The sequence below is a fragment of the Denticeps clupeoides genome, chromosome 1, assembly GCF_900700375.1.
Source record: "Denticeps clupeoides chromosome 1, fDenClu1.1, whole genome shotgun sequence".
NCBI classification, from domain to species: Eukaryota; Metazoa; Chordata; class Actinopteri; order Clupeiformes; family Denticipitidae; genus Denticeps; species Denticeps clupeoides.
Window position 1 is genome coordinate 32455432 of NC_041707.1, and position 25153 is coordinate 32480584.

At 40.8% G+C, this 25153-nt stretch overlaps 2 protein-coding genes across 3 annotated transcripts; both read left to right on the plus strand.

The window, feature by feature from the left end:
• Positions 1 to 1714: 1714 nt before the first annotated feature.
• On the plus strand, positions 1715 to 14829 carry exoc3l4 (exocyst complex component 3-like 4). Its single transcript, XM_029001366.1, has 14 exons — positions 1715 to 1808; positions 3447 to 3749; positions 4212 to 4295; positions 6028 to 6243; positions 6565 to 7183; positions 7433 to 7550; positions 8312 to 8437; positions 8750 to 8850; positions 10203 to 10301; positions 10923 to 11055; positions 11483 to 11605; positions 12592 to 12744; positions 12843 to 12964; positions 13935 to 14829. The coding sequence occupies exons 2-14, from the start codon at positions 3455 to 3457 to the stop codon at positions 14149 to 14151; spliced, it is 2406 nt and encodes an 801-aa protein (XP_028857199.1). The 5' UTR covers positions 1715 to 1808; positions 3447 to 3454; the 3' UTR covers positions 14152 to 14829.
• Positions 14830 to 17048: 2219 nt separating this feature from the next.
• Positions 17049 to 22789, plus strand: tnfaip2b (tumor necrosis factor, alpha-induced protein 2b). 2 transcript variants are annotated; one of them, XM_028983032.1, is made up of 12 exons: positions 17049 to 17187; positions 17992 to 18135; positions 18794 to 19451; positions 19782 to 19893; positions 20441 to 20563; positions 20668 to 20765; positions 20870 to 20962; positions 21041 to 21164; positions 21277 to 21402; positions 21507 to 21662; positions 21781 to 21902; positions 21993 to 22789. In XM_028983032.1, exons 1-12 carry the CDS (start codon positions 17166 to 17168, stop codon positions 22165 to 22167), a joined length of 1953 nt encoding a protein of 650 aa, XP_028838865.1. In that variant the 5' UTR covers positions 17049 to 17165; the 3' UTR covers positions 22168 to 22789. The 2 variants fall into 2 exon arrangements, with proteins under 2 accessions (XP_028838865.1, XP_028838875.1); XM_028983042.1 differs by lacking the exon at positions 17049 to 17187 and adding an exon at positions 17768 to 17905.
• The last annotated feature ends 2364 nt before the right edge of the window (positions 22790 to 25153 follow it).

The window sequence follows — 25153 nt, forward strand, 5'->3', positions numbered from 1 at the left end:
GACTCGCGGGGACTTTCCCCTAGGCATCTGGAGAAACCGAGTTCTTCGCGTGTAGCCTAGATGACAGGCCTTCAGGCGCTACAGTTTGAAGTGTCCTCGCTCTCTCGGCACATGCAGAACTTCTCCTGTCATCTTCTCATTCATCTTCATTATCACTGGTATCTGTTTCAAAAATATAAAGTTAAGTAAAATTGCAACAAAGTCATCCAAAGAAAAACAGTTTGATATCAAACACATCAAATTTGATTGCTTCCTGTTGTATGATATTAAAAATCTGTATTTTCACTTGAGTGGGGAAAGAGATTCCTTCTGGTATTTTTTGATGAACACTTCCACAGAAACACATCAGTACAATCTGTTGTAAATCTGGAAGCTGAATTTTACTAGCTTTGTGTGTTATTAGCGCTTCATATCGCATAATATACGGTCCGTGAGGTTGACACCCCTGTTCAGAATATATTAAAATGAAGGAACTAATAAAGAACAATTTGGACAATTAAATGGAAATGAATAATAGATAGAATCGTGAAGAACATTACAAGTAAATTACAATGTAAATGTCTAGCATTTAGATATATAGTAAGCGAAGTATATTAGTTTGTGCCACATTTCAGAATCTATGTTTTTCTACAATGGTTAGATCTGAATTAATGTATATGTTTTTTTATTATATTTTATTTTTACTGGGATTATGTGACTTATTGTTCCTCTTGATTGTCATCTGAATTGTTATTTTTATATATATTTTTTTAATATATTTCTTAGTCTTATTTCTTGGGATTCAGACTCTGTACTGAAGGTTCTGGAAAGAGTTGGAGAATCATATTTTTTTAGACCATTATTTAATTGTTAAAATACAGTGGGGTTCCCAACTCCTAAATTAGGTTTCTATCCTTTTTATTCACTTCTCAGTCTATTTCACGTTAAATTGGGTAACTGTGTATCCGTCCCTTTTAATGTTTGTAATGTTAGTTAGGTTAGTCCTGAAAGTGAAGTGATTGTCATTGTGAAACGAAATGCAATATTAAATGCAATTCAGTGATTTGCTATCCTATTACATTAGCACTTTGGACATTGAATTGCCAATTGCAAAATGAATTTCCATTTGAATAAATGCGCAGAAACCCCATGGATTTTTTTTTTTATTAACTAAGGATCGTATCAGCACTTTGCACATTAAATTCCTAATTGCAAAATGTAATATCAAATATACATGCTCAGATTGAATGTTTGGCTCTGATTGCCAAATGAACTGCCATTTGAATTTTTGTTCTTAAAATCTTTCCTAGTATGGAACCAGACCTGTAATTCTTTGCCCGGGCCACAGTCTATGCTTTTGTTCGCCCCCTGGGCGATCATCTTAGTTTAATCGTGGCAGCCAAGATTAAAATTCGAACAATCGAGCAGCCCTAAATTATGCCGTATTATATCATGTACAGCACGTGTTGGCTAGGGGACTCTAAAAACACGTCAGACTGAGCTCCTGCAGGTTGTACTCGGATCTGTGGCTCCATTGGCGCTTTAGCCTCTATGTAAGTCTCTAACACTCTTTTAAACTATAAGAGACTAGAACCCACGCAGTGGCCATTGTATCGAGGTTGCCTCTTGTGATTTTCGACTTCTGTCTATTTCAACCACTCGATGAGGGGAAGCGCTGCTCGCGATCTACTCTTTATTTTTTTTTTTTTTTTTTTTTTTTTTTTTTTTTGATGGGTGGTGCCAAGGTCCGCGGTAACAGGCAGGAACGGAGTTACCTGAACTCACTTCCAGTTGTGCGCCTCGGCAGCGCGGGGGAAGACGCGATTCAGGTGAGACGGTGCGGCCGACAGCCCCCGGCTGCTTCTCTCTTCCGTTTACACAAACGAACGAAAGCTCTTTCCGTGGGACGTGTTTTAGCATGAGGGAGGGAGCTGTCCTTCACCGCGCGTCTGACCCGGCCACTCGCTGACGGAGCTGCGGACATTTTCCCCGAGGCTCTCCTGTTCAGTCCAACGAGAGATTTTTGGGGGATTTTGAAGAGCGAACCTGGCACCCTGAAAGCGAAGGTGTCCGGCGTCTTATATTGCGCGACGAAGGTGGACGCTGCTGTTATAGTACATGTCGTGACAAACATTGGAGTGATAAAAAAGATGTTACTAGATGTCACTGCTATAATCTCTTTATCAAACGCAATGTACCTAAGAAGAGGGTTGCCAGATAACGAAAGCTTCTCTGCTCTGCGTGCCGTTTACATAGTTTTCAATTTCAAAGAACTTTATTTGTCCCCGAGGGGAAATTTAGAAGGCACAGTGGGGCAGCTATAACATTTGTTACAATAGATCCAACAATGTGACACACAAAAAAGATGTCCTTTTATTGCACTATGAACAACGATAAATAACTTTACCAACTGTACCCAACAGGAGCAGCAAAGTGCGTCGTTTAAAAAGTGTGTGAGGCGATGATGGTTGTTTTGGGGGGATGTCCAGAGTTCAATAGACAGCTTTAGGGACAAAGGTGACCTTCCTCCTCTGTGTCCTGCAGCCGGTGGCATCGGAGCCGCCCTTCAGAGGGTGTGAGGGGTCTCTAATGATCTTGAGCGGATAAAAGCGTCTGCTAAGTAAAGTAAAGTAAAGTAAAGTAAAGTTGAGTGGCAGCCTGCATGTCTGCTGGTCACAGATGTGTGATAAGGATCTCACAGGCAGTCCAATAATCTTGGAGCACACGCTGACCGTGCTCTGTAGCCGGTTTCTGTTCTGCACACCGGTGGAATGGAACCAGCAGATGATGGAGAACGATATGACACTCTCTATGAAGGAGTAGTAAAAGGTCCGTACAATGTCTTTTCTGACTCCAAAGGACTTGAGCTTCCTGAGGAGGTATTGCTGCTGATGACACTTTCTGAGGATCTCCTCTGTGTTTGAGGAGAATTTCAGTGGGTGGTCAAAGATGGTGCCCAGGTATTTAAAATCCTCGACTAGCTCTGTTGGTTTCCTGTGGATGGAGCTGGTAACTGCTAGTTAATATCATGCACAAATGGGATAGAACAGAGACTGTACGATCAATGGTGTTAAACGAATATGAATTATAATGAAATTATTAATCTGATTAATCAGTTCTTAGCCAGTCAGCAATCTGCCTCCTTCCTGTAGTCATTGTTGGTCGAAATTAATTTTTTCAGCATGCCCTGTTTCAATGCATGAAATGAAGTGACTTTTTTTTTTTTTTTTTTTGTCCCATTGACATGGCTTTATGTGAGCCACTGTATGAAAGTCACTGCGGAAAGTAAAGGCGAGGCCATTGCCCTGACATGCAACATTGTTTGAACAGTAAACAAAACTGCTTTGGTCACATGGTACTAGCTGACAAGTCCATATAAGAAAACATGCACAGGGACATCCGTCTAACCTTACCATTAGAGAACACGTCTCATATCCGTATTTCTTTTGAATTACATTTTATGACAGTCATCAGCATGGCTGCGAAAGGAGCAAAAGAAACTGGACTGGACAATGTGGAGGATTCAGGCTCAGCTTCGCCTTCCAAAATGGACAGGGCGGACAACAACCGGCCTCCAGCCAAAGGGATAAGCAAGGCAAGGAACAAGGGACTCATGCAGTCCTTTAAGCACTCCATAAAGAAAAGAGTGGACATGAAAAATCCACCCATACCGCGGGACACGGTACGTCTGCGGAGGTCCATTTCAGATGAGGGAACCTGTGGTGACAATCTCGACAACACCCCAACAAAAACTTCTCCTGCTTCTCCAAGTGAGTGCATGAGTGTAAACCACACATTTCATTTTCCGTCATAATGTGAAAGCGGAGGTCCATGCACAGGAAGATAAACAGATCAATCTGAATGAGGAAAAAATGATTGAAATGATACGTCTTTTGACTTCAAAAGATGAGAGTAGATAGTGGCTATGAACAGGCTTTTAGTCGTTTTAAGCAAAGCACCGTCCCCACACTTCACTTTTACTTTCACTTTAAATAAACCAAAATCATCAGGAATGTCAGGGACTTTACTGTATTTCCATGTTATTTACTTTGTGTGTGAAGTATTATTTTTTGTATTTTTTCTATTATATTTTGTAACATTTTCATAAACAAATGTTTATTTATAATACAATTTGAGTTGAAATATTACTATACATAATGTGTACCTCACTAATGTGGAGTAAAGATTGCAAAACAAATTTTAATTGAGTTAATACATGTTCTATTCCTTAGGTTTGAGTGTGGACTCTCCTATGTATGGTCAAAGTGGCATAAACCCAGTGAACTCAAAAATACCTCTTACCAGAACCCAGTCAGGTAAAGTTGTGTGTCCCATTCCGGATCCTTGGAATGTGAGAAAACTGCTCTTCTACATTTTACACTAATGGCTCATATTTCAGCCAATCCTGAAGAACTAGATAATATACTGACGAGGGTACAGTTCTGTGTCTGTAGTAAATGTTCAGATCTATGCATGCTTGTGAGCATCATGAGTGCTGTGCCAGGTCACACTGAAAAACGTTCAGTTCATGAAAATGATCAGAGAACTAAGCTCTCTAGTTTTGGCTCACATGATCCTTTGAAATATTAATTATTTTTATCTGAAGCTTGTTTGTTCATGAATTGGATTTTAATTTTCAAACAAACTGGCTATAGGCAGTTTCATGCTTAATCCACAGAATACCAAGAACAATATTTTTCAATTGTGTGTGTGGTATATTGGATCAGGTGCCGGTGTCACCACCGAAAATGTTGCACTCAATGTGATTTCAACCACTACATCTACATATTCATAAACGTGAAAGGGAGGAAGCTGTAGTTCATCTTTCACTCCCACTGGCAATAAAACACAAATTGTGTGGTGTTGGCTTCATGTAACTTATATAACTAATTCATTAAAATAATGAAAAGTTCTCTGAAAGAGTTCTACAATAATGTCAACATCACAAGGGTAGGACGGAGGGCCCAAATACAAGCGTTGAACAAAAATCATTTGATAAAAAACAGGATGGTCGGGTTCGCAGCTTGGCAAACTGCCAAAACAATAAGTCAGCAGAATGACGGTTAAAACCCGCCCCAACACGATCCCATGCAGGAGATATACTGGTGGTGCAGGGTATTGGGGACAATTGGGACGGACACGTGCATGTGATAAATACACCAATGGGAGCTCAGACAGGATGCAGGTGTGGGCAGATGGGCTAAGGGCGTGTCGATCGAAACAAATAATTTAATAACCAATGGAATGTTTTCCTTTCATCTGAGCCAAGAAGAAAAAGAGAAACGAAACAGAACTTAAACAGAAGAATCAAAAAGCATGTTGACTTCATCAGAAAGGATCTCACAGAAAAAAAAAGATTCAACATTAATAAGCGATTCATAACTAATAATTAATTCATTAATAATAGACCCTCACGTCGGTTAGTGATGTGGCTTCCAGCCTCCAAGGTTGGGAAGTTTGAATGCCGGCTCAGACTTTGTGTGTGAGACGTTTGTGGAATCTCCCGGTCTTTCTGTTTCCTCGTGCTTTCTAAGGCTCCAGCAGTGGTGACTCTGAGTAGCATTAAGCGGTCATGGAAAGTGAGAGAGTACATTAATAATAACCTAGGGTTATTCTTACCTCTTTTCAGTCATGTTGAAGATATCTCCAGGTAATAAAATAAAAAATAAAATTTCTAGCAGCTTATGTGATCAGTTTGCAAGGTGAACCTGTGTGTCATTATTAGAAAACCATTTAAAATTATTTTAGTGTAGCTGAAAACAGTTGCACTGATTAAAAAAGCAATAAAACTGGTCAAATTCCCACTAATGGAATATCTAGTGCATTGGAAGATGTGGGTTTGACTACATCAACTATTATTATTCAGGTTATTCAAACCCATTTCAAGGACAAACATGATAAAGTCATTTGTTTATGACCCTAAACGTTTGAAATTATATAGTAAAAAAAAAAGGTTCACAAGATAATTCATTTTCCTTTCGCTTATGTAACTAAGGAAGGACTGTGACTAATCCATCCAGTTAATTGTATTTTATTGTCTTTCTGCAGATTCGGTGGCCGGCCGCCTGGGGAAGAGGGGTTCGGCTATCAGACGTAGTCTGGGTCTGGGAAGTAAAAAAGAGAAGAGCTCAAAACCAGATCCACTGCAGGCCGTCCGTGAAACTGTCCCCCCTACAGACGAGCGGTCTGAGGAGACCGCATGTCACAGGTCAAATGTCAGCGAATCTTACACCCTTCCTGAGATACCTGCCACAGCCCTCTCTGGTCAGTGGACATGTTATCAGTCGTTTCTTTTTTTGTCCTGGCTTTTTCCAGTGTTGTGCCCACAGTAGATCACCTTACAAGACAAGTGCATTAACGTGTTGCCATAAACAGCGCCCAGATTTGCCTGAACTACTGTTCATTGGCAGAGGCTGAAATCACTGGCTTCTTTGTTCTGTTGCCTGGGGTTCCAGTGTTTTTTTTTTTTTTTATCGGAGAAATTCGATCTGAAAGGGAAATTGTATCATATTATGGTGTCACTTGGTAATGGACACACCTTCCCCAAAATAAATGGTGTTTGTTTCGTGTTCTGTCCTTCCTTAGTGATGCAGATCAATGGGCTGATTGAATCGGAGATGCTGGAGGAGGCTTACCTCAACCTGCTGTCCCTGCGACAAGAGTTCAGACACGATCTGGAAGCCTTGGAGGACAAGGACTTGCCAGTGGAACTAGGCCGCAAAGAGAAGGACCTCAACATGCTCTACAGAACCATGATGGACAAGCTGTCTAAAATTGTCCAACGGTCATGCACTGTGCCATCGCACAACAATGAGCTTCTCATTCAGGTAGCTCACATCATCCAGGAGGAGGAGCGGCGAGATGGTGAGCCAGGGGGGGTGGCAGGGTGGAGGGACGCTTGGAGGGATGCAGTCCGAGATGGAATGGGCGAAGCGCTGGACAGGGTTCCTTTGCAGACAGTGCAGCAGAATTCATCTTGGTTGGCAGTTCACTTGGGCCAGCTGGGAAAGACCATTCTGGGAGATCTGGAGAAAGTGAAGACAGAGCTCCAGGATTCATACCCACCTAGTTTCAATGTGTTTGAGACTTATGTGACAAGCTGCCATGATGCAGTTGGAGGGCATCTGAAGACGCTCCTGGGGCAGGTGACCGAATTAAAAGACTTCTATGCTCTGCTGGACTTCATCACCAACCAATACAGCAGGTGGGATACTGGTCAAGCATAAATTTTTTGAGGTACCTCTCAAATATATCATTAAAATTAATGCAGTTTATGTTTTCTGAACCTCAAACACAAATATGTGTTATGTGGCACATATTTTAAACATATGCAATGTTTAAAAGGACTAGTTGGACACATAACAAGAGAGAGCTGGCTGGATTTTGATGTTGACAGCAATCATTATGGTGAAGATGGTGTTTGATTATGGAAAAGGTGTCTTTGTTCCCACAGTGAAAATATAATGGGAAGTTCTTCTCTAAAACCGGAGATGACGGAGAAGTGGACGTCCCTGAACCTGGAGGATGGCTTTCTGGAGCAAATTAGGAGAAGATACTGTCAGTGCCTACAAGTGAGAGAATAAGAGTACATACACACAGACACGTGTACATACCTTGGTCAGGGTAGAAATTCTCATGCAAAAATAAAATATATTGTTCATTATATTTAAGACACTGTCTTAAAGTAGTAAACTCTAGTAGTAAAATGTGTGTTAGAAGTCCGCTCGCTTAGCCGCTAGGCCACCCCTTGTTAAAGTGCATAGACCTATGCTGTTCTTGCACATATTCCAAGTATATTTTTGAAAGTTTCTTTTATGTAATAATTGAAACAATGAGCAAATTACAAAAGCAATTGTTCAATTGTTGCAGGTTCAGATAAATTTTCACGCAGGAATGCATTACTTGAAAATAACTTTATTGGACATAAACACATACATAGGGCCAAAACCTTATAAAGATTATATTCCAACAAGGTTATAAAGTGAAGTGATTGTCACATGTGATACACAGCAGCACAGTACATGGTGTGCACACTGTGAAATTTGTCCTCTGCATTTAACCCATCACCCTGAGTGAGCAGTGGGCGGCCATGACAGGCGTCCGGGGAGCAGTGTGTGGGGACAGTGCTTTGCTCAGTGGCACCTCAGTGGCACCTTGGCAGACCGGGATTCGAACCGGCAACCTTCTGATTACAGGGCCGCTTCCCTAACCGCTAGGCCACCACTGGATATACCACCATATATGGAAACACAGAGAGTGGGACAGAGGCACAAGGACATGACAAACATTTATCCAGTGCTATCTGTGAACTAACTCTATCTTTGTTTTACAGGAAAATATGAGCAAAACCTTAACTAATGTTATAAAGCTGGAATCTAATGAAATGTGGAACGAGATGAAAAAGCCAAATATTGATAACGACCTTTATGAATCTCACATCCATTTGGACATCTGGACGGTATGACAGAACAGTCTAATTCACTTTCTGTAGTTTTCTCGGTTAGCCACCAGAGGGCGGTCTCTGAGTGTCTTTTGCACAACCTGTTCATAGTTAAAAGGCAAATTTATTTGTAATGGCGTCCATATCTTTCCACTAGGTTACCTGTGTGTTGGTAACCTTGTGTTATTTCTCTTAAATTGCAAATTGGCTAAAATGTCACTGGAAGTTAACTGGAATATAGGAAGTGATATAGGAATATGCATTAGGGAAAATTCCTTTACGCATCATTATTTCGTTTGAATTTTAAAAGTGAAAAATACTTTTTAACAGAATATCAAAGGATTCTTTGTTAACTCCAAGAAGATTGATGGTGACCTTGAACAGAGTGTTGTGCAAATCTGTTTGGAACAACTACAGCAGTTCCTCAGAAGGTACAGACTTTTTTTTTTTAATAAAGTGCTTGATGAGCAATTAATCAGTTTTCCTAATCAAAGCAGCCAGTTCTCAATGCCATGACGCAGCACTGAGATTTTCCAGACTCCTTTTTAAACAGTGCAGGGGAATTTCCTGAATTGCTTTCACTTTCATTTCCTTTTATCACCACATACAAGGATGAAATTACAAAGACTGGATGGCTGTGAGGGGAATTTCCCGGACTGTGCTGGTCAGAAAAGCCACTGAACTGGTACTGGTCTCGTGTGGCCAAATCCTACTGATGCACGGGGGTGGCATGGGTGGTCTGATCCCATAAAGGATCTGTCATGGCTGCCCACTGCTCACCAAGGGTGACATTTCATTGTGTCACTGTGTGCTGTACTACAGTGTTTCACAATGACAATTCACTTTCACTTTTTCAGTTTGTGGTGAACAGGCCTGCATAGCTGCCGAGCAGTCAGGGTGCCCAGTCCTCCACCAAAAGCTCCTACAGAGGGCACGTGAGCATTAGAACGGTGTCACAGAGCAACGGAATATGGTGTCTAGTTTGATGAATCGCATTCATCAATGGAACATGTGTGTTGCTTACCTAGGAAAGGCATGACCACAAGATTCATTTTGATGCTTTGGGATACTTTGGGTCCTGCATTGATGTGGAGGCGACATGACACGTACTAGCAACCTAAACATTGTTGCTGACCAAGTGCACCCCTTCCTGTAAACAGTATTCCCTGATGGCCATAGACCTGTGCAGTAATAGGTCATAATGTTATGGCTGAGCAATGTATATGTGTATAGCACAACAAATAATGCTTTAGCAATAGAAGGCTATTGCTAAAGCATTATAAAATGCTGAAATAATGTTCTGGAATATCAATGTCCTTATTTACATTAATTAAAATTTTATTAAAGTGAAGTGATTGCCAATGTGAAGCACAGCACATTGTGACACAATGAAATGTGTCCTCTGCATTTAACCATCTTCCTTAGCGAGCTGTGGGCAGCCATGAAAGGCACCCGGAGAGCAGTGTGGGGAAGGCTGGTCATTCGAACTGGCAACCTTCTGATTATGGGTCTATTTCCTTACCCACTAGGCCACCACTTCTCCTATTGACCTTATATGCTGTAGCACTGTAATTACTATTCATTTGGAAAATGCTTATTTAATGCCACTTGTTGAATTTTCTGGAAAGCTTTAAATGGGGGAAACCAGTCTTCTATACATATAATACACGTATCATTAAGTCCAGTTTCAATTTTCAGTTTTCAATATGTTGTTTTGCTAATCCCACTCAAACTGTCCTTCCTGACATGGTCCAGGGGATAATCCTGTATTTTTCCATCACAGGTTTGAGTCTGCGTTTACCCAGTGGAGCAGCAGTCTCCAGGACCCATCTCTGAAGACTGAATACTACATCACCTACATCAACTGTTTCAGCACCCTAAAGTAGGCTTATGGATTAGTTCTATTTGTCTTTAGTTTCATGAGTAAATTATACAAACAAAAACTGCCAGCCCAACTTGTGTCTTTTTTTATTTTTTATAAAACCCAGCCTTCTTTTTTGCCTGCGGTAATGTGAAAGTGAAATGGAAAGCAAGTGTGGACATGTGGAGGCAAATCAAGGTGAAACAAAACCTCAAGCATGGTCACATGTTGAGTGACACCCTAGAAGGTGCCCAAGCATTTACTATAAATGCTGTGTTTACAAGAGCTCACGTGATTTGCATGCAGACTGGAGCAGCAGGTTTAGAAAAAAGTTTTTTTTTGTTTAAAGCTCTTTTTTTATTCCCAAGGTTGTACATAAACAATTCGGTGCAAAGAAAATGTCTTTCTTTTCAATTAATATTACTACTAAAAGTCAGAGAGCACATTATGTATCAAGAACTGTTGCACATTTTTTCCACAGATTAGTAAAGTATGAAACTTTTTGTATGAATATAAGATTTTTATGTTTACAAGTTTGAAAAGAGTCATTTTCTGATTTCTGCATAGTCCTGGTGCTTACATAAAAGAAAAAATTATAACAACGCTAAGCATTTGTTGGTTGCTGTGATTTTCTTCCTCCAGGGAGCACATTGAGGAACACATGACCGGCTATGAGAAACATCCAGAGCAGGCTGCCCAGCTGGGCAAGGAGATGAACAGTCTGGTATTAAGACTGAGACAGACTTTGCTAGAATTTTTCCTTTCCCTTGTCAAGGTGAGAATGGATGCCCTGTATTAGGGTTTATGAGGTCGTCCTTATTTGTGCACACATGTGAATAAATCTGAAATCTCAGCCACTGTGGCTAAAAGAGGAATTCTGGTGGAGCTTTTTCCAGGACTGTTTGCATCAAGTGAAGGTTGAGTGGCATTTTCCTCCACTTGCGCCATAATGGAATATCGGAAATGAAGTAGCATGTTTTCCAAAGCATACTGTTCTGGCAGCGTACTTTCAGCACAGAATGGTTATCCAACTAGATATTCCATCTCATTTATATAACAATGAATCTTAGTCAATACTTCTATAATTATTTTTGTCAGTGTCCATATTCTCTGTCATGTGTATGCATATCATTTGTGTTTTGTCGGTCTTGTGTTGATTTGATTATACATTTTCATTTTTAATACTTTTTATTGTTTGTCAGCCGTATCTAAACCAAATGATGACAAGGAAGTGGCTGAGTGTGGATGAGGACTTTAAAGAGCTGATGAGCAGAACGAAGAGCTTGTCTAAATGTACCAAATACATGAGGCCTTCCCATGCAGAGGTACTACACTTATAAATAATATGGTGTTCAGCCACAACATTAAAACCACTTGCAGAGAAGTGGTCCTTTCAGCAGGTTGTTCCTATAACGCTGGATCAAACTGAGATCTTCAGATAGGTGGTATGCCTCAAAGTAACTTGCACATGAATTAGGAACACAAGGTTTCACTCTGTTGTTTTCTTCAGCATTCTGGTGTTCATGCTTCCCCTGGTCCACATTCATCAGGCCAGATTGCATTTTACTTTCACTCAATTGTCCAGCTCTGACTCATTATTATTGTTGGCTATGGACAAGTGGTCATTACAAATGCAGACCTTAACGTTGCACATTATGCTTCTTAAAAGTAATGACATGTCAAAAATCATACAACACATTTCTAAAAGGATGACCGTTTCATATGATGTACGTTTATACAGTAAAGTAAGTTACATAAATGCATCCTTCTTTTTTCAGAAACAGATTTTCTTTGTTGTGTTCATGTGTGTTCCTTGCAGCTGGAGTGAAAGAGGAAATTCAGTGATATCCCTCACATGATCGGTGCTTATTTATCAGTCATGCATTTATATAACTGGGCCTGTCCAATGTTATTACACATTTCCACTTCTAAAATTGGTTTCATTTAGCAATGTTAAAAGTGAAATTCTTTGTAACCAAACGCCTTTATCTGCATGGGTTCTATAAGGCAATGGAAGACAGGACGTAATTTCATCTGATTTGTCAGATGCTGTAAATAAGTTGTCCATGAGTTATTATGAAGGGCACTTGACTTTTGCTATATGACATGGTGCATTATCATGATTTTTTTTACAAAGTGGAATCAGAATACCCACAATGTGACTTTGACTCTTTAACATAAAGCCTGTCGTGAGGAATCTAGATTTATAAGACACAACACAACTGTGTATAGCAGTGAGAGTTAGAGTACATTTTCTGTCTAGAACTAACCTCATAAACAAGGTGATAACGCATGCCTCATCTTTCTTTAGTTATTTGTGAATGATGTGCACTACCATGTAGTGAAGGAGTACATCTCTCAGCTGATGAAAAATAAATACAACTGCAAAAACAGTAAACATGAAAAAGCAGCCGAAAAGATAAGGGAGCAGTGGACAGAAATCAAGGATCTTTTCCAAGAAATGGTGAGGTGCCTTGATAAAATGCTTTAGGCGTAGATTTGGGTATATGTGGTTGGATGACTTGTTCATTGTCTTTTTCATTATTTTTGTATTAATATCAGAAGTCAACATCAGTCTGGCTCAACCCCTTGGGTTACCACCTCAGCAAGCTAATTGGGCAGAAAAACAAGCGAGAGATAAAGACCCACCTCCTACCACTGGTGAAAGATTACCCAGATATCAGGTAAACAATGCTGGGCCCAGCTGAGATGACGTCTCCAGTGACTTATTGTTAATAAGGCTGCATCAATATTATATATTGGGAAAAAAAATGATAAGATCATGTCAATGTTATATAGTTTATCTTCTGTATCTCACTCAAAGTTCATTTGTTAATGCAGTGAAGTGCTGGGGCAGCATCACTTCCAATGTCTGCAACAACTTTTAACAACAATGGAACAAGTGTCCAGGCATTTAAACCATCAGACTCTTATCATGTCAATCACCTGGTTTGATGCGTCAGATTTTCCCCAAAATGGACATCCCCTTAAACAAGTTTTACATCACCTCATCGGGGGAAACACTGTTTTCCCCATTCCTGTGCAGCATTGTGTTGATATCGTATAGCTCTTTAATTTATAGTGACTGAACACTTTAACCAACTGGATGTTCCGATATCAGAAAGCAAGACCAGCGTCTCAAATGTTCTCTCATTCCATAGGTGTCTATTGTTCTCTCTCTATGGTGCCTAGCGAATGAGGGCAGAAATCTGTTAACACATTTTGGACATTACTGGCATGTTGCAATGAACTGATGGATGAGGCTGGCTAATGCATTATAAATGAATTATGTGTTGAAAGTTTTCCACAAAGCTGCTGAAAGCTACACAAAGCTGCTGTTTGTGGGGTTGATCACAGAAGCCTTTCTGACTCAGCCTGTGGGTGATTGTTTTGTAGGTTGTTCTGCTCGGACAATCTGGGCATGTACTTTCCCCTGAAGGAGAGGAGATAATCAACAAACCTTTGGCCCTGGTAACAGGAATAAGAGTAGATATCTGAAGATTAGAAGATCTGAAATAGCACAAAATCCCTTTTCCTATACAAGAAGGAAATGTTTGAAGGAATTATGTCTTATGGAAAGAACATGGAATTTTATATTCCTGTCTGTGCCCACTCCATCATGACTAAACTGTTTTTTCCGTATGCCATTTCCAGTAAGAAGCATCTCGCAGCAGTGCTGTATTTCCGGGGAATAACGCGAGGCCGAGAGAGGCAGCTCATTCTGGAGCAACTGTCTGAAGTCAAGAGGAAATTCGAGAATTATGGGAACCAGCAACACTCTCTTTTTAATGACATGCCAGCCGCTGCAAACACAGACTGCCTCGCAGAGCTCCCGTTTTCCTGCTTTTCTCATTTCCTTCCCAGCAGATAATCATCTGGCCTCTGTGATAAGACTGATTTCGGTCAAGTGGAAATAGAATGCATGGATGTCCCAACAGGTTTTTCAGTCCCACTGCAAGAAAAGAAATGGCCTCTTTCATTTGGAGGCCAATGGTTTGTTGGGCTCCAAATCCATTGTATCTAGATTCATTTCACAAGTTTCTCATTCTTTGAAATGTAACATCTAGATTAGTGTAGGAGGCCAATGTGTGCATATTTATTAGAAAAAAAATCTCTGCATATGCATAGCTGAGAACACTTTTATGAAAAACGTAGTCATGTATTTCTGTCTCTGATTTCACTACTGAGAAAATATGTTGTGTACAACAAAGGTTTTGACTAATTGTGTAGTATTCTGATCCAATGTACTGGTACTGTTGTCATGTAGTGTACTGCTGATTTAGAGGATGTAGGTCCACCCTGAAATTTCTCAGTGCTACTTCCTCAAAAAATGTTTCAGTACTGCTTAAATAACGACCCAAAATCAGGGTAGCAAAAAACACCGAATGGATCAGATTTCATAATAGCAGAAATATTTATTTATCCTATAAAAGGCAGCTCACCTCTTAACCTACTAGTTTTAGTCCAGTTTTTTCATGAAATTGTGAATTCTGAAATGATGTTTGTATAAAATGTCTAAAATGGGATGATTACACAGCGATGACTGGCAGCTCTCACAGGTTCGTCTACCTCATTTTGAACAAATCTTCGTCACTTTACCTCAGATTTCTGTTCTTCTAATTAACTTTGTTGTCATGTTGGCAGGGCAGGGCAGGAAAAAGCATGCAATCGCTCAACTCACAAAAATAGGGAAAAAAAACAGGGAAACACGTGACACACGTGTTCTACCCAAAGAACAGGCCAGGAACTCACACAGTCAACACCAATACTTTACTTTACTTTATTTTACTTTATTTAGCAGACGCTTTTATCCCAAGCAACTTACAAGAGGAAGACACCAGCAATTCTCGTTCAATTTCTATAGAATTTTCTATAGAATAATAATCTCAGGACCACATCTGCTACCAAACCACGCAAACAGGTAGATTATCAGCAACTTGATTAACACATTCTGACTGGAAAACTAATGAATACAACATTCCTGAACACTTCCAATGTGATTTGTATCCGGATTACGTGATTAGAAAATTCAACATGTCCTTTGGATCTCTGGTAATGAAGGCATTAAGTTTGGAAAGCTTTTCCAGTGATCTAATTCCAGTGATATAATTATTTTGTTAAAGAACTCCTGTTACATTGCTGGTTTATCCCCATGCGTATAAACATCATTGCCTAATTCAGCTTAATTTGGTCTCTTCACCCTTTGTAAGAAAGTTATGCAAATGTTCCTGTGGACTGCCTGGATTTAAGCACATCCACAGGCAGGTGTGGGAGCAGCAGCAGTAGGATGGGCACAGGTGGGTGCTAGACTGGCTCCACTGGGTCCCCCTTATTTCTGGTATTACGAAGAGAACATTATTTACATGAAAAAGCCACAACAAACCCTAAAACAGTACACAGTCCACCATTATGAGTGAGTAGGCCTGACCCATCAATGTGCGGACCCCAATAGGGATGTTGTGGCATATGTCACCACGCCGTTGGTAGCAGATCCTTTATTTCCTGTAAGATGCAAGGTTGTGCCTTGGTTTGAAAAGGGGTACTTGATCAGCAGCGGGGCTTCCCAGCAGAACATTACCCAAAACCTCAGACTGGTTCCGCCTTCTTACCTTATTCCTGTACTGGATTTTGGTGCCATGTCTTTCCCAGTTAAGCGACACACAATAAAATGTCATTCATCAGATCAGGACACCTTCTTCCATTACCCATGACCCTGGGGCTAGTTCATTGTCTTTTCCTCCTTTGGGCCACTTTTGGCACATTCCGACCGTCACAGACTCACTATCATCATCTGACTATGTTTAAGTTGTTCAAATCCTTACACTTTTGTGAAAGATAGCATGCTAAACACAGCAGTTACTTAAAGTGCTGCACACGACAGGAGTGAGGACCTCCAAAAAACACCGACAAGCTTGTTTCTGCAGCTCTGATAATTATTAAAGCACAAACGAGCAACTACCAAACACTTTTGAGGAAATGGTATAGAAAAAAATCTTCACTGCTAATGTTATGTGCTTTTGTGTTGATGTGTAATAGGTTTCATCAGTAGGTCTGGACAAATCTGGGTGTGAATTCTGTGTAACCATCAGACAAAATGCTTTCTATATGGACTAGCGCTGAGCAAAGCTCGACCTGCACTTCAGAAAGATGAGAAAAAAACAACAGGAATGAGGAAAGATATGTGGCGTCCTGCTCGTGAACCCCTGCGGTGGGAGTGGGAGTGGGGTGGCGTGGGACATGCAATGAGGAAAAACCCCTCATGACTGTTATTGGGCAAGGCCGGATGTGTCATGTGGTAGTTGAAACATACAATACTTTTATTTACACTGGGAAAAAAATCCTTTTGCTTAACAAACATTGCTCAGTATTGAAGGTGCCATATTTTTTTTCAGTGCTCATAGCGCACTTGTGATATACTTTGCGCGTAATATCAATGGTGGGTCAGTTAATGAACAATTTCTGTTTTCCCGTGATACCTTTCCCGTGATCACGACTCCCACCCCACTCACTCTCATGACAAAAACGACACCGTGGGAGTGCATGAAAGAATGCCATTCCTTGCTCGGCTCTGACTGTTGCTCTGAGATTAGGAATTATTTTACGTGCTCTTTTGGGTTTTCGAACGACGTTACGCAATGACGTCAGACATCAGCCCGTTCGAAGAACACTTGGGCGCCACTGGGTGTTTTTTTTTTGTTTTTTTTTTGCTGAGTAGTCATTCGAATGACGAGTAATAAAAATTCCCGTTGAAAAATAAATAAACCTGTTAACAAAAGGTTTTCATGTTAGGTTTGCTCAGAGAGGATGGGTGAGGAGACCATCACTTCCTGCGGCGCTGTATAAGACGCTGCATCCAGGCATCCCAGCATCCCGGCCTCAGGCGGCATGGACAGGGGGAGCGACCGCGGTAAGCAGACTCGGAAATACCTAAAAACCTGAATGCCAATCACGCGTCACGTGATCATTAATTTTATTTATAATATATATCACACTATTATAATCAGCTGAAAGCAATTTACTGTTCGGGAAAATATCAATCCAAAAAAAAAAATCCATCTAATGCCAAACTAGTTTTTATTATTTTGATTCGTAGTTGTCACTGAGATGTTAGTGAGTTGCAAACGTGGGATTCCAAACCATGCTCAGCATCTTACTTTCAGTTTCGTTGTGGCGACGTCAGTTTAGTCTAAATAAAGAGCGTCATTCTGCACCAAGAACCCGCAGTAATACATCTTCTAAATATGTGAGCCCCAAAGAGGAGCTTCTCCACTGCACACACACGCCTGATTCGAATGAAACACTTTAAAAAATTTCCTGGTGCGTTGTTTTATGCCTCCCTCATGAGGGCTTTGGAAACATTGTGTGTGTGTGCTTTTGGAGTTTGCCGGGAAGCTGTAATGTCCCACGTCACTGGGTCCTCCTGTCCCATCAGAATAATTCCGAACGTGTCACATGCATATTCAGCATATGAGATTGTTCTGTAGCATAAATGACACTAGGAGTTGTTTATACAGAAAACGTCGGGGTGGGGGTCGGCGGGGCTCCACCCGCGTGACGTCATGCTGACAGCAACTATAACTGCAGCAGACTGCGACAGCGAGGGCAGAGGCTTTATCTTGTCTAGGGTGAATTTGTCTGTCTGTCTGTCTGCCTCTGAGTCGCTCTGTCTGTCCTACATGCACTAAAAAAACTATCATGCCTTGTCCAACAGGCATGACCATCTTAAAGTTCTCCAAAACTGCGTCAGCACAGAATTCAGGACAAATGCGAAGGCTCTTGGGGAGAATTTGGAAGTATGTCAGAGGGTCCAGTAGTCCGAATCATTCTTCGACGATGGACAAGTGCCAAGCAGAAGGTAGGGGCACAATATAGTCCTGTTTTGTATTTCTTACAAAATGAATTTATTTATTGTAATGATGCTACTATATATCTGTCCATGGAGGATTGCACCGCATCTATATCTGCTGCTGTCGCTTAACACATATCATATATTTGTAAAATTAAAACAATTTGTAAAATAGCTTTTATTTACATTTTACTTGTATTTCAAGTACTATATAAGCTTTAAGGAAATTTAATAAATGTCTTTTGATCTAATTAGGGCAAAAGGCATTGCTAAGAAAAGGAAAAGAGTAACTCAAAAATAAATGTTCAAAGCCTTGCAACACCATAAGAATGACATCTGACATGCGACTGAAACCTGGACAGCAAACAGTACGACTTAAAACCGGGGCTCCGTGCGCAGTGCGTAGCTCTGCGTTCAGCTGCAGGTTCATGCCCTGCAGGTTGATGCCCTAAATGTCATCTAAACACAAGATGGCTAACAAATTTTCATTCACAAATACGTGGCTGAATGCAGCTGTTAAAATCACTATTCTTAAACTTAGCAGTTTGAATATTAGTTTTACCTTTAATCTCTGTTGCAGATAGAGGTGAAGTTCTTTACTATTTAAATACATTTTTCCTTTGGCCTGGAGAATGTAGTTTTTTCCTCCCTCCTGTTTATATTTCAGAGCAAGGCACGTTCGAGGAGAACCTTCAGAGACAACAGTTTACAGACGCAAGCCAGCAGCTGTTCAGCAGAGAGGAGCAGCTTTTCAGATTAACGCAGGAAGGGGGAACAGCTCTCACAGAGGAAGAGAAAAGGGAATGGCTGGGAAAACTGGCCACCGACCATAAGGCCCTTCTGGAGAAGGTGTGGCTGACCCTGAAGAATTCTCTCAACTTCACGACGGAAGGCGACCGGCAAGCCTTGGCTGAGGCCGTGAGGGTCATTCAACAGCAAGAAGAGCTTGACAGACTATGGGCTGAGGTCGACGTGAAAAAGAGGCCAGAATGGAGGCCAGCTGAATGCAGGCACAAACATGACACCCTGCTGAGGAAAGTGGTGGCTGAACGCCTGGAGGAGGCACCGCCGTCCCCGTCAGATGTCAGCCAAGAGTCCTCATTGCCACAGGACATTCGCAGGATGGGCCGACAACTGCAGGACGACCTCCTGAAGGTGGTCCGTTGGGTGAAGTGCTGTTACCCAGCAGAGATGGGAGTGTGCCAGCTCTATGCCAAACTGTACCACCAAGCTTTTGGTGACAGTCTGGTCAAGCTTACTGAGTTTGTGCAGAACAATAACGACTGCTTCCATATTCTGAACTGGGTGAATCAGTATTATCCACGGTAGGTGAAAGACTTCAGATAATGGATTACTTTTGGTGAAGATAATCAGATCAGGTCTTTAATGTTGGACAGTGCTTGACATGAATACGTCTGTCGCAGTAATGTCTTCCGATTCCTTTAAAACCTATGATTCTTGTACATTATGAAATGCCAGCAATTTTCTATTAGCATTGCTAACCTTAAGAATTACAAACAATGTCTCTTAATCACAATCGAACCGAGGAGCCAAAATTTTGTGTAATAAAACCAAATGCCGATCAGTAAGGCTTAATATGTTCTAGAACTGTCTTTGAGCGGACTGGTGAACTAGTGATTTGTGATTTGGTGCAGCATTCTGGGGAATGAAGAGCTGGTGGTGGAGATTGACTCAGAGCAGCTAGGGCCACTGCTGCCTGAGGAGGTTCTGGAGCCACTGAAGGAGCAGTACCTGCAGCAGAAAGAGGTAGGTGACACAGGGAATTCTGGGTAGGGTGACCACCAAAAGCTTGTGTGTGTTGTTGGGTGGAACACTCAAGACCACATTGTCAGAATTGCTCTCTAACCAAGGCGTATTCTTCATGCATTCCACTCTTTTTGGCACGAGAGTACGAACTTTCCGACAGCTGTGGTTCACCATGCACATGGACACACACACACACACACTGGAATCATTCTAGCTGAACTTTTCTCTTAAGAAACTCACATTTCATTTAAGGTTAAATAAGCACGGAACGATTCCAATGTAATTACATTTTTCAGTAAGCAAACTAAAACAGTGACCTTGAATGTGAACACTATGCACGTAGATTTGACTGGACGTGCTTTACTGGCTTTTGTCTCTGTTCATATTAATCAACAATACATATTTAATGTAATGCCACTTGGATCAGTGTGTTTCAATCCAACCCACCCCTGAACCTGAACGAACCACAGTGTGTTTTCAGAACATAGGTCTGACCATTTCTTTTTCTCAAACCACTGTGTTGATTAATCACAATTTTTTTTGTAAGGTGGAGGTGGAGGACTGGATACTAAAGGCTCTAAGTCTACAGGAAAAAATGTATTTGAATGGTGATTGCCTAGAGATGAGTGATAATTGTTGCCATTGTGCCCTGGCCATTGATGTAATTCAGGTATGTCCACAGATAATTTTTGATCACAAAATTGAGTGATGTTTTGGATCTGGAATCTATTAAATCTCACCATTGCCTTTCTATTGGTGTTCCCTGATGAACAGATTATTGACGGTGCATTGATTTCAGTTCAGACAGTGCTGGGTGAAAGTAAAATGCCAGCTCAGAGGATTGCGGCAAAATTCAAAAACTTCTTTATAAGGTAATCAACAGGCTTTTTATTATCTGTGCCAAACATCTAAAAACGTATATGTATGAGATATTAATGTCTTTACGATGTGCATTTGTGTCAACATATTTCTACAGATACCAAAGGCATTTGGAGAAGGTCATCAGAGGCAATGGATTAAAGACTAGAGATGTGCTCATGGCCAACCTTACCTGCCTCAGGCAATTCAGGTAATGATAATTTTTCTATCGCTTACTGATATTTTTTATCTCTGGTAGAACTCACAATAGATCATCTTGTTATTACAGGAACTATGTGGACAAAAACGAAGCTCTTTTCCAAGAACAGACCACGGCCTGTTTGTCAATAGTCACCCATCTGACAAACAGCTGTCATGCTTACTTTACTAATGCTATACATGTGAATATGAAGGTAACCTGTTTGGCAAAAAATATGTAATTCCGTTTTCCTGCCATATTATTATTTACAAAGTGTTTTGTGTAAAATGCTGACACCCTATGTCTGTGTTTGTGTGTGCGCTCAGGAGACATACCGTAATATCGGCAATCAGAACTGGCTGCAGGAATACAGCTTAGTGCGTGAAAAACTTCTCGATGGACTTCACACACACATTCAGACCTTGTCTGGCCTGGACGTCAGCTGTAAGCAGGTAGTGAATAGAAACCCAAGGCACCCACGTCTGTTGTCAAGTTAATGACCAGTGTGATTTATTTCCGGGTTAATCAGCAAAGTTGTTGTTGGTTGATTCGACAGGACATAGTGAGTCAGTTGCATGCCGAGGTGGTGGCTGAATATGTGAGGAGGATGATGAAGAAGAAGCTCAAGCTGAAGGACAAAGAAAAGCAGGAAGAAGCTGCACAGGCCCTCAGAGAGGACGGCGAAGCCATACACACATTATTTACTAAAGCTGTGAGTTAATATCACTTGTTTGCTTGACCTGTATTTTTTTCCTGTACCTGACCAATGGGTGCACAGTCAGTATATCTTATATCTCCAGTTAAGCTCAGTTCCTAATGTTGTCATTCAGGGCTCTGGAGAGCATTGGCTTGCAGATGTTCTGCCTGGAATAGCGGAACTAGTGAAACTTCAAGACCCTGATGCCATCCAGCTGGAGTTAATGGCACTAGGGAACAAATACTCAGACCTCAGGTAGTTATTTGCATCAGGATATTTGTATGTGGAGCATGATTTGTGTCTTTCATACGCTTATCTGATCTCCCGACTCTTTGACTTATACAGCGAAGTCCACGTCTTGGCCCTGTTGCATCTGAAATCCAATCTTTCAGCGAATGATCTCAAAAAGATCAAGAAGTCCTTCTTATCTCTGAAGCCAAAAAGGAAAGGAAGCAGTGAGCTGTCCCAGTCCGTGTCTGTGTCTGCAGACTCTTTTTTCTCCAGAATCAGAGTGAAGTGAACATTCTCTCTGATGCATTGCTGAATATAATATTTCATGGATTTCTGCATGAATTACTACTTACTAATAATTAGTAAATGTTATGAATTATAATCATGTATTGTCAGTCAAAGTCAAACCGTGTAATAATTCTGAGATGCACGAAATAGACATACATCAAATACTTTTAGAGAATGAAAAAAAAAAACTTGTTTCTTATGACAGAGGTCATAAGAAGTGCTTATGATGAAGTGCTGCTCCTATTTGGACTTTAAACTGTGTAGGTCTTTGGTTCTCAAACTGATGGTAGGTGGGCTCCCTGTGGTGGAACTATGGGAGCGTGTTTCAATGCAGTGTAGTTGGTATTCTTAATGTTATCAGTGTTAATATCATCCCTTGCTGTATGTTTTACTGAAGTATTCATAATTTATAATCATCCTGTGAAAAGTAGGTAAATATACCTATGGTGCAGTTTTTGTTATTGATGTTCACAATTGTGATACTTTGAGCCAACATTACTGAATTGGAGAATGTTTTTACGCATTGCTTGTTAGCAATGGTGTGCTTGAAGTGTGCACGGCTCTGTTATATACATTGTTTTTTTGAAAATAAAAAGAAAAAATAAATGAATGTGCAAACAACACAATCCGATTTTATGATTATAAGACAGCACCCCAGTATCTGTATCATCTCTCCATATAGCAATCCATATATCCACATATGATTCGATGGTAACTCTCCAGTATTCATTTGTTCCTTTTATAAAATAACCTATTATTTATATAAAATAGCCTATAGTGTGTACCTGTTGGTTCATAAAACTGATTTAAACATTGATACCATCTGGCATCAGCAGATGTGTCTGTATTACTAGTTCAAGCCATGCTTGGTATCTCTGCATTACCTGTCTTAGGTGCCTGATCTGTCCTGCACAGAAATTGGTGCGCACACACAATCCATTCCCATCTGGCCTCAATGCTCATCTGAAGTTTTGGAATATTATTTGACAACCCTAAACTTGGGGCAGTGGTGGCCTAGTGGTTAAGGAAGCGAATCCCAATTCACCAAGGTTTCACTGAGCAAAGTTCCGTCCCCACACACTGCTCACCGGTGAAAGTGTAGTGATTGTCATGGCTGCCCACCAAGGGGGATGGTTAAAAGCAGAGGACACATTTCGTTGTGTCACCGTGTGCTGTGCTGCAGTGTTTCACAATGACAATCACTTCACTTTCAAATTCAAGTTTAGGTCACAAAAACCACAGTTGGACATTAGAGCCATACAAAACCACAATACTGAAGTACATTTGAATATAAACAATTTTGAACTTTTAGTCCAGTGGAAGTATAAAAGACTCATTTTGCCTTGTGTCTTTACTCAAGTACATGTTTTATATTCTTCATATAAAAAGGTGCATAGAGTTTTCCTCAGTTTCAACTGAAACGTCAGCATCCACTTGTTAACTTTACTTTACTTTATTTAGCAGACGCTTTTATCCAAATCGACTTACAAGAGGAAGACACCAGCAATTCTTGTTCGATTTCTATAGAATATTGAGTTTACAAACTAAGAGCCCTGATAAGGCTCAACTTGTCAGCGAAGAGCATGCTCAGAGATTGTTAGGTGCTAGACAAAGAAAAATTATAATGTATTTATTCATTTTTGTATTGTTTGTGCAATGTGTACGCATGTGCGTGTGTAAATGTTAGATTTGTCTCTAATATTTTTTGAACAAGAGGGTTTTCACCTGCTTCTTAAAAGTGGTGATAGTCTCGGCTAGTCGTGTGGAGGAGGGCAGGTTGTTCCACCAGCCAGGGACAACAATGGAGAACAGAGATGATTGGAATCGAAGACCCCGTGAAGAAGGAATTTTTAGTCTCCAAATGTTAACAATTTTGGCAGCGGAATTCTGACGGCTGCTTTGTCTCCATCCTTGGTCACCATACATATTACATAAGGAGGAATGGCAGATATTTAAATATGGAATAAATAAAAAGAAAATGTAACATTTCGGAAGATAAAGTCAGGCTTTTTAACCCCTTCACACTAAAGTTCATTTCCTCAGCAAAATAAACGGCAGCCTGGAAATGGAGGATTTCCCAACCTGGAATTTACACATTGTGCTCTCCTGAGTGCTGGGAAACCGTGGCCTGATCTCTGGCCACGTGTCTGTTTATAAATTGCTGATGTGTCCAGGTAATTGTTCAGTGACTGTCTGCTTTACTGGAAAAGGGTTTAGGCAGCAGGCCAGGGTCAGGACCTTTGGGTTGTGCAGTTCTAATGGTAGCTGTTGGTTCGATGTTGAGACGTCTTCCTTCCTTTTCAGGAAGCGCTACAGTGTGAACAGTCGTTTCTGGGAAATTATAAGACCGGGATCTCAAATCTGTAGGAACAATTAGCCGAGCATGCCAGAAGCACTGCATAAAGCAGTCCATTCACACCATAAAATGCTGCAATAATGAAGGATGCCGGATAATTATGATTAAGTAATTCTCAAGGTGGCATATTGTCATTGACTGAATAACAAATGCATAATTCATATGGTTTAAAATATGATCAGTAAACCAACTGTATTCAGCTATTTTGGTTGTCCCTTGTCCACAACAATTATAATTTTAGAGGTCTATGTTAAAAAGCTACATTAACTCCTCCATCAAAACTTAAATCAGAAGAAATAGATGTCCAAGAGCAAGTAGAGCAGAACAAATGCAGGACATATGACTCTGGGAATCAGAAGACAGTTTTGCATTACTCACAAGCCTGAGCCTTGGCACGGGCTGTGACAGTGGGGGCAGGGGGTCTGAGCTTCAAGTGCTTTCGGTTTTTACTTTACCAAGGACCGCCCCGGGTCCTTCAGAGTCTGCATTCGGCTGTGCGTTTGGCTGCGCCTTCTATTTGCAGCCTGTCGTTCTGTGATGACCATGTATTATTTTCATATATTTATTCAGAGAGTGACAACTTTATCAAGGCACAAAATGCTAAACTTACTCAGGACAAGCAAACAAAGTG

What these genes read in the sequence shown, in the direction of transcription:
- tnfaip2b (XM_028983032.1), top strand. Translation starts at nt 17,166, where the DNA reads ATGGACAGGGGGAGCGACCGCG. An exon ending in GGACAGGGGGAGCGACCGCG is followed by an intron (nt 17,188 to 17,991) that starts GTAAGCAGACTC and finishes CTTGTCCAACAG; the next exon opens with GCATGACCATCTTAAAGTTC. An exon ending in TTCAAAAACTTCTTTATAAG is followed by an intron (nt 20,766 to 20,869) that starts GTAATCAACAGG and finishes ATATTTCTACAG; the next exon opens with ATACCAAAGGCATTTGGAGA.
- exoc3l4 (XM_029001366.1), top strand. Translation starts at nt 3,455, where the DNA reads ATGGCTGCGAAAGGAGCAAAAGAAACTGGACTGGACAATGTGGAGGAT. An exon ending in ACCTGCCACAGCCCTCTCTG is followed by an intron (nt 6,244 to 6,564) that starts GTCAGTGGACAT and finishes GTCCTTCCTTAG; the next exon opens with TGATGCAGATCAATGGGCTG. An exon ending in AGGATCTTTTCCAAGAAATG is followed by an intron (nt 12,745 to 12,842) that starts GTGAGGTGCCTT and finishes TATTAATATCAG; the next exon opens with AAGTCAACATCAGTCTGGCT.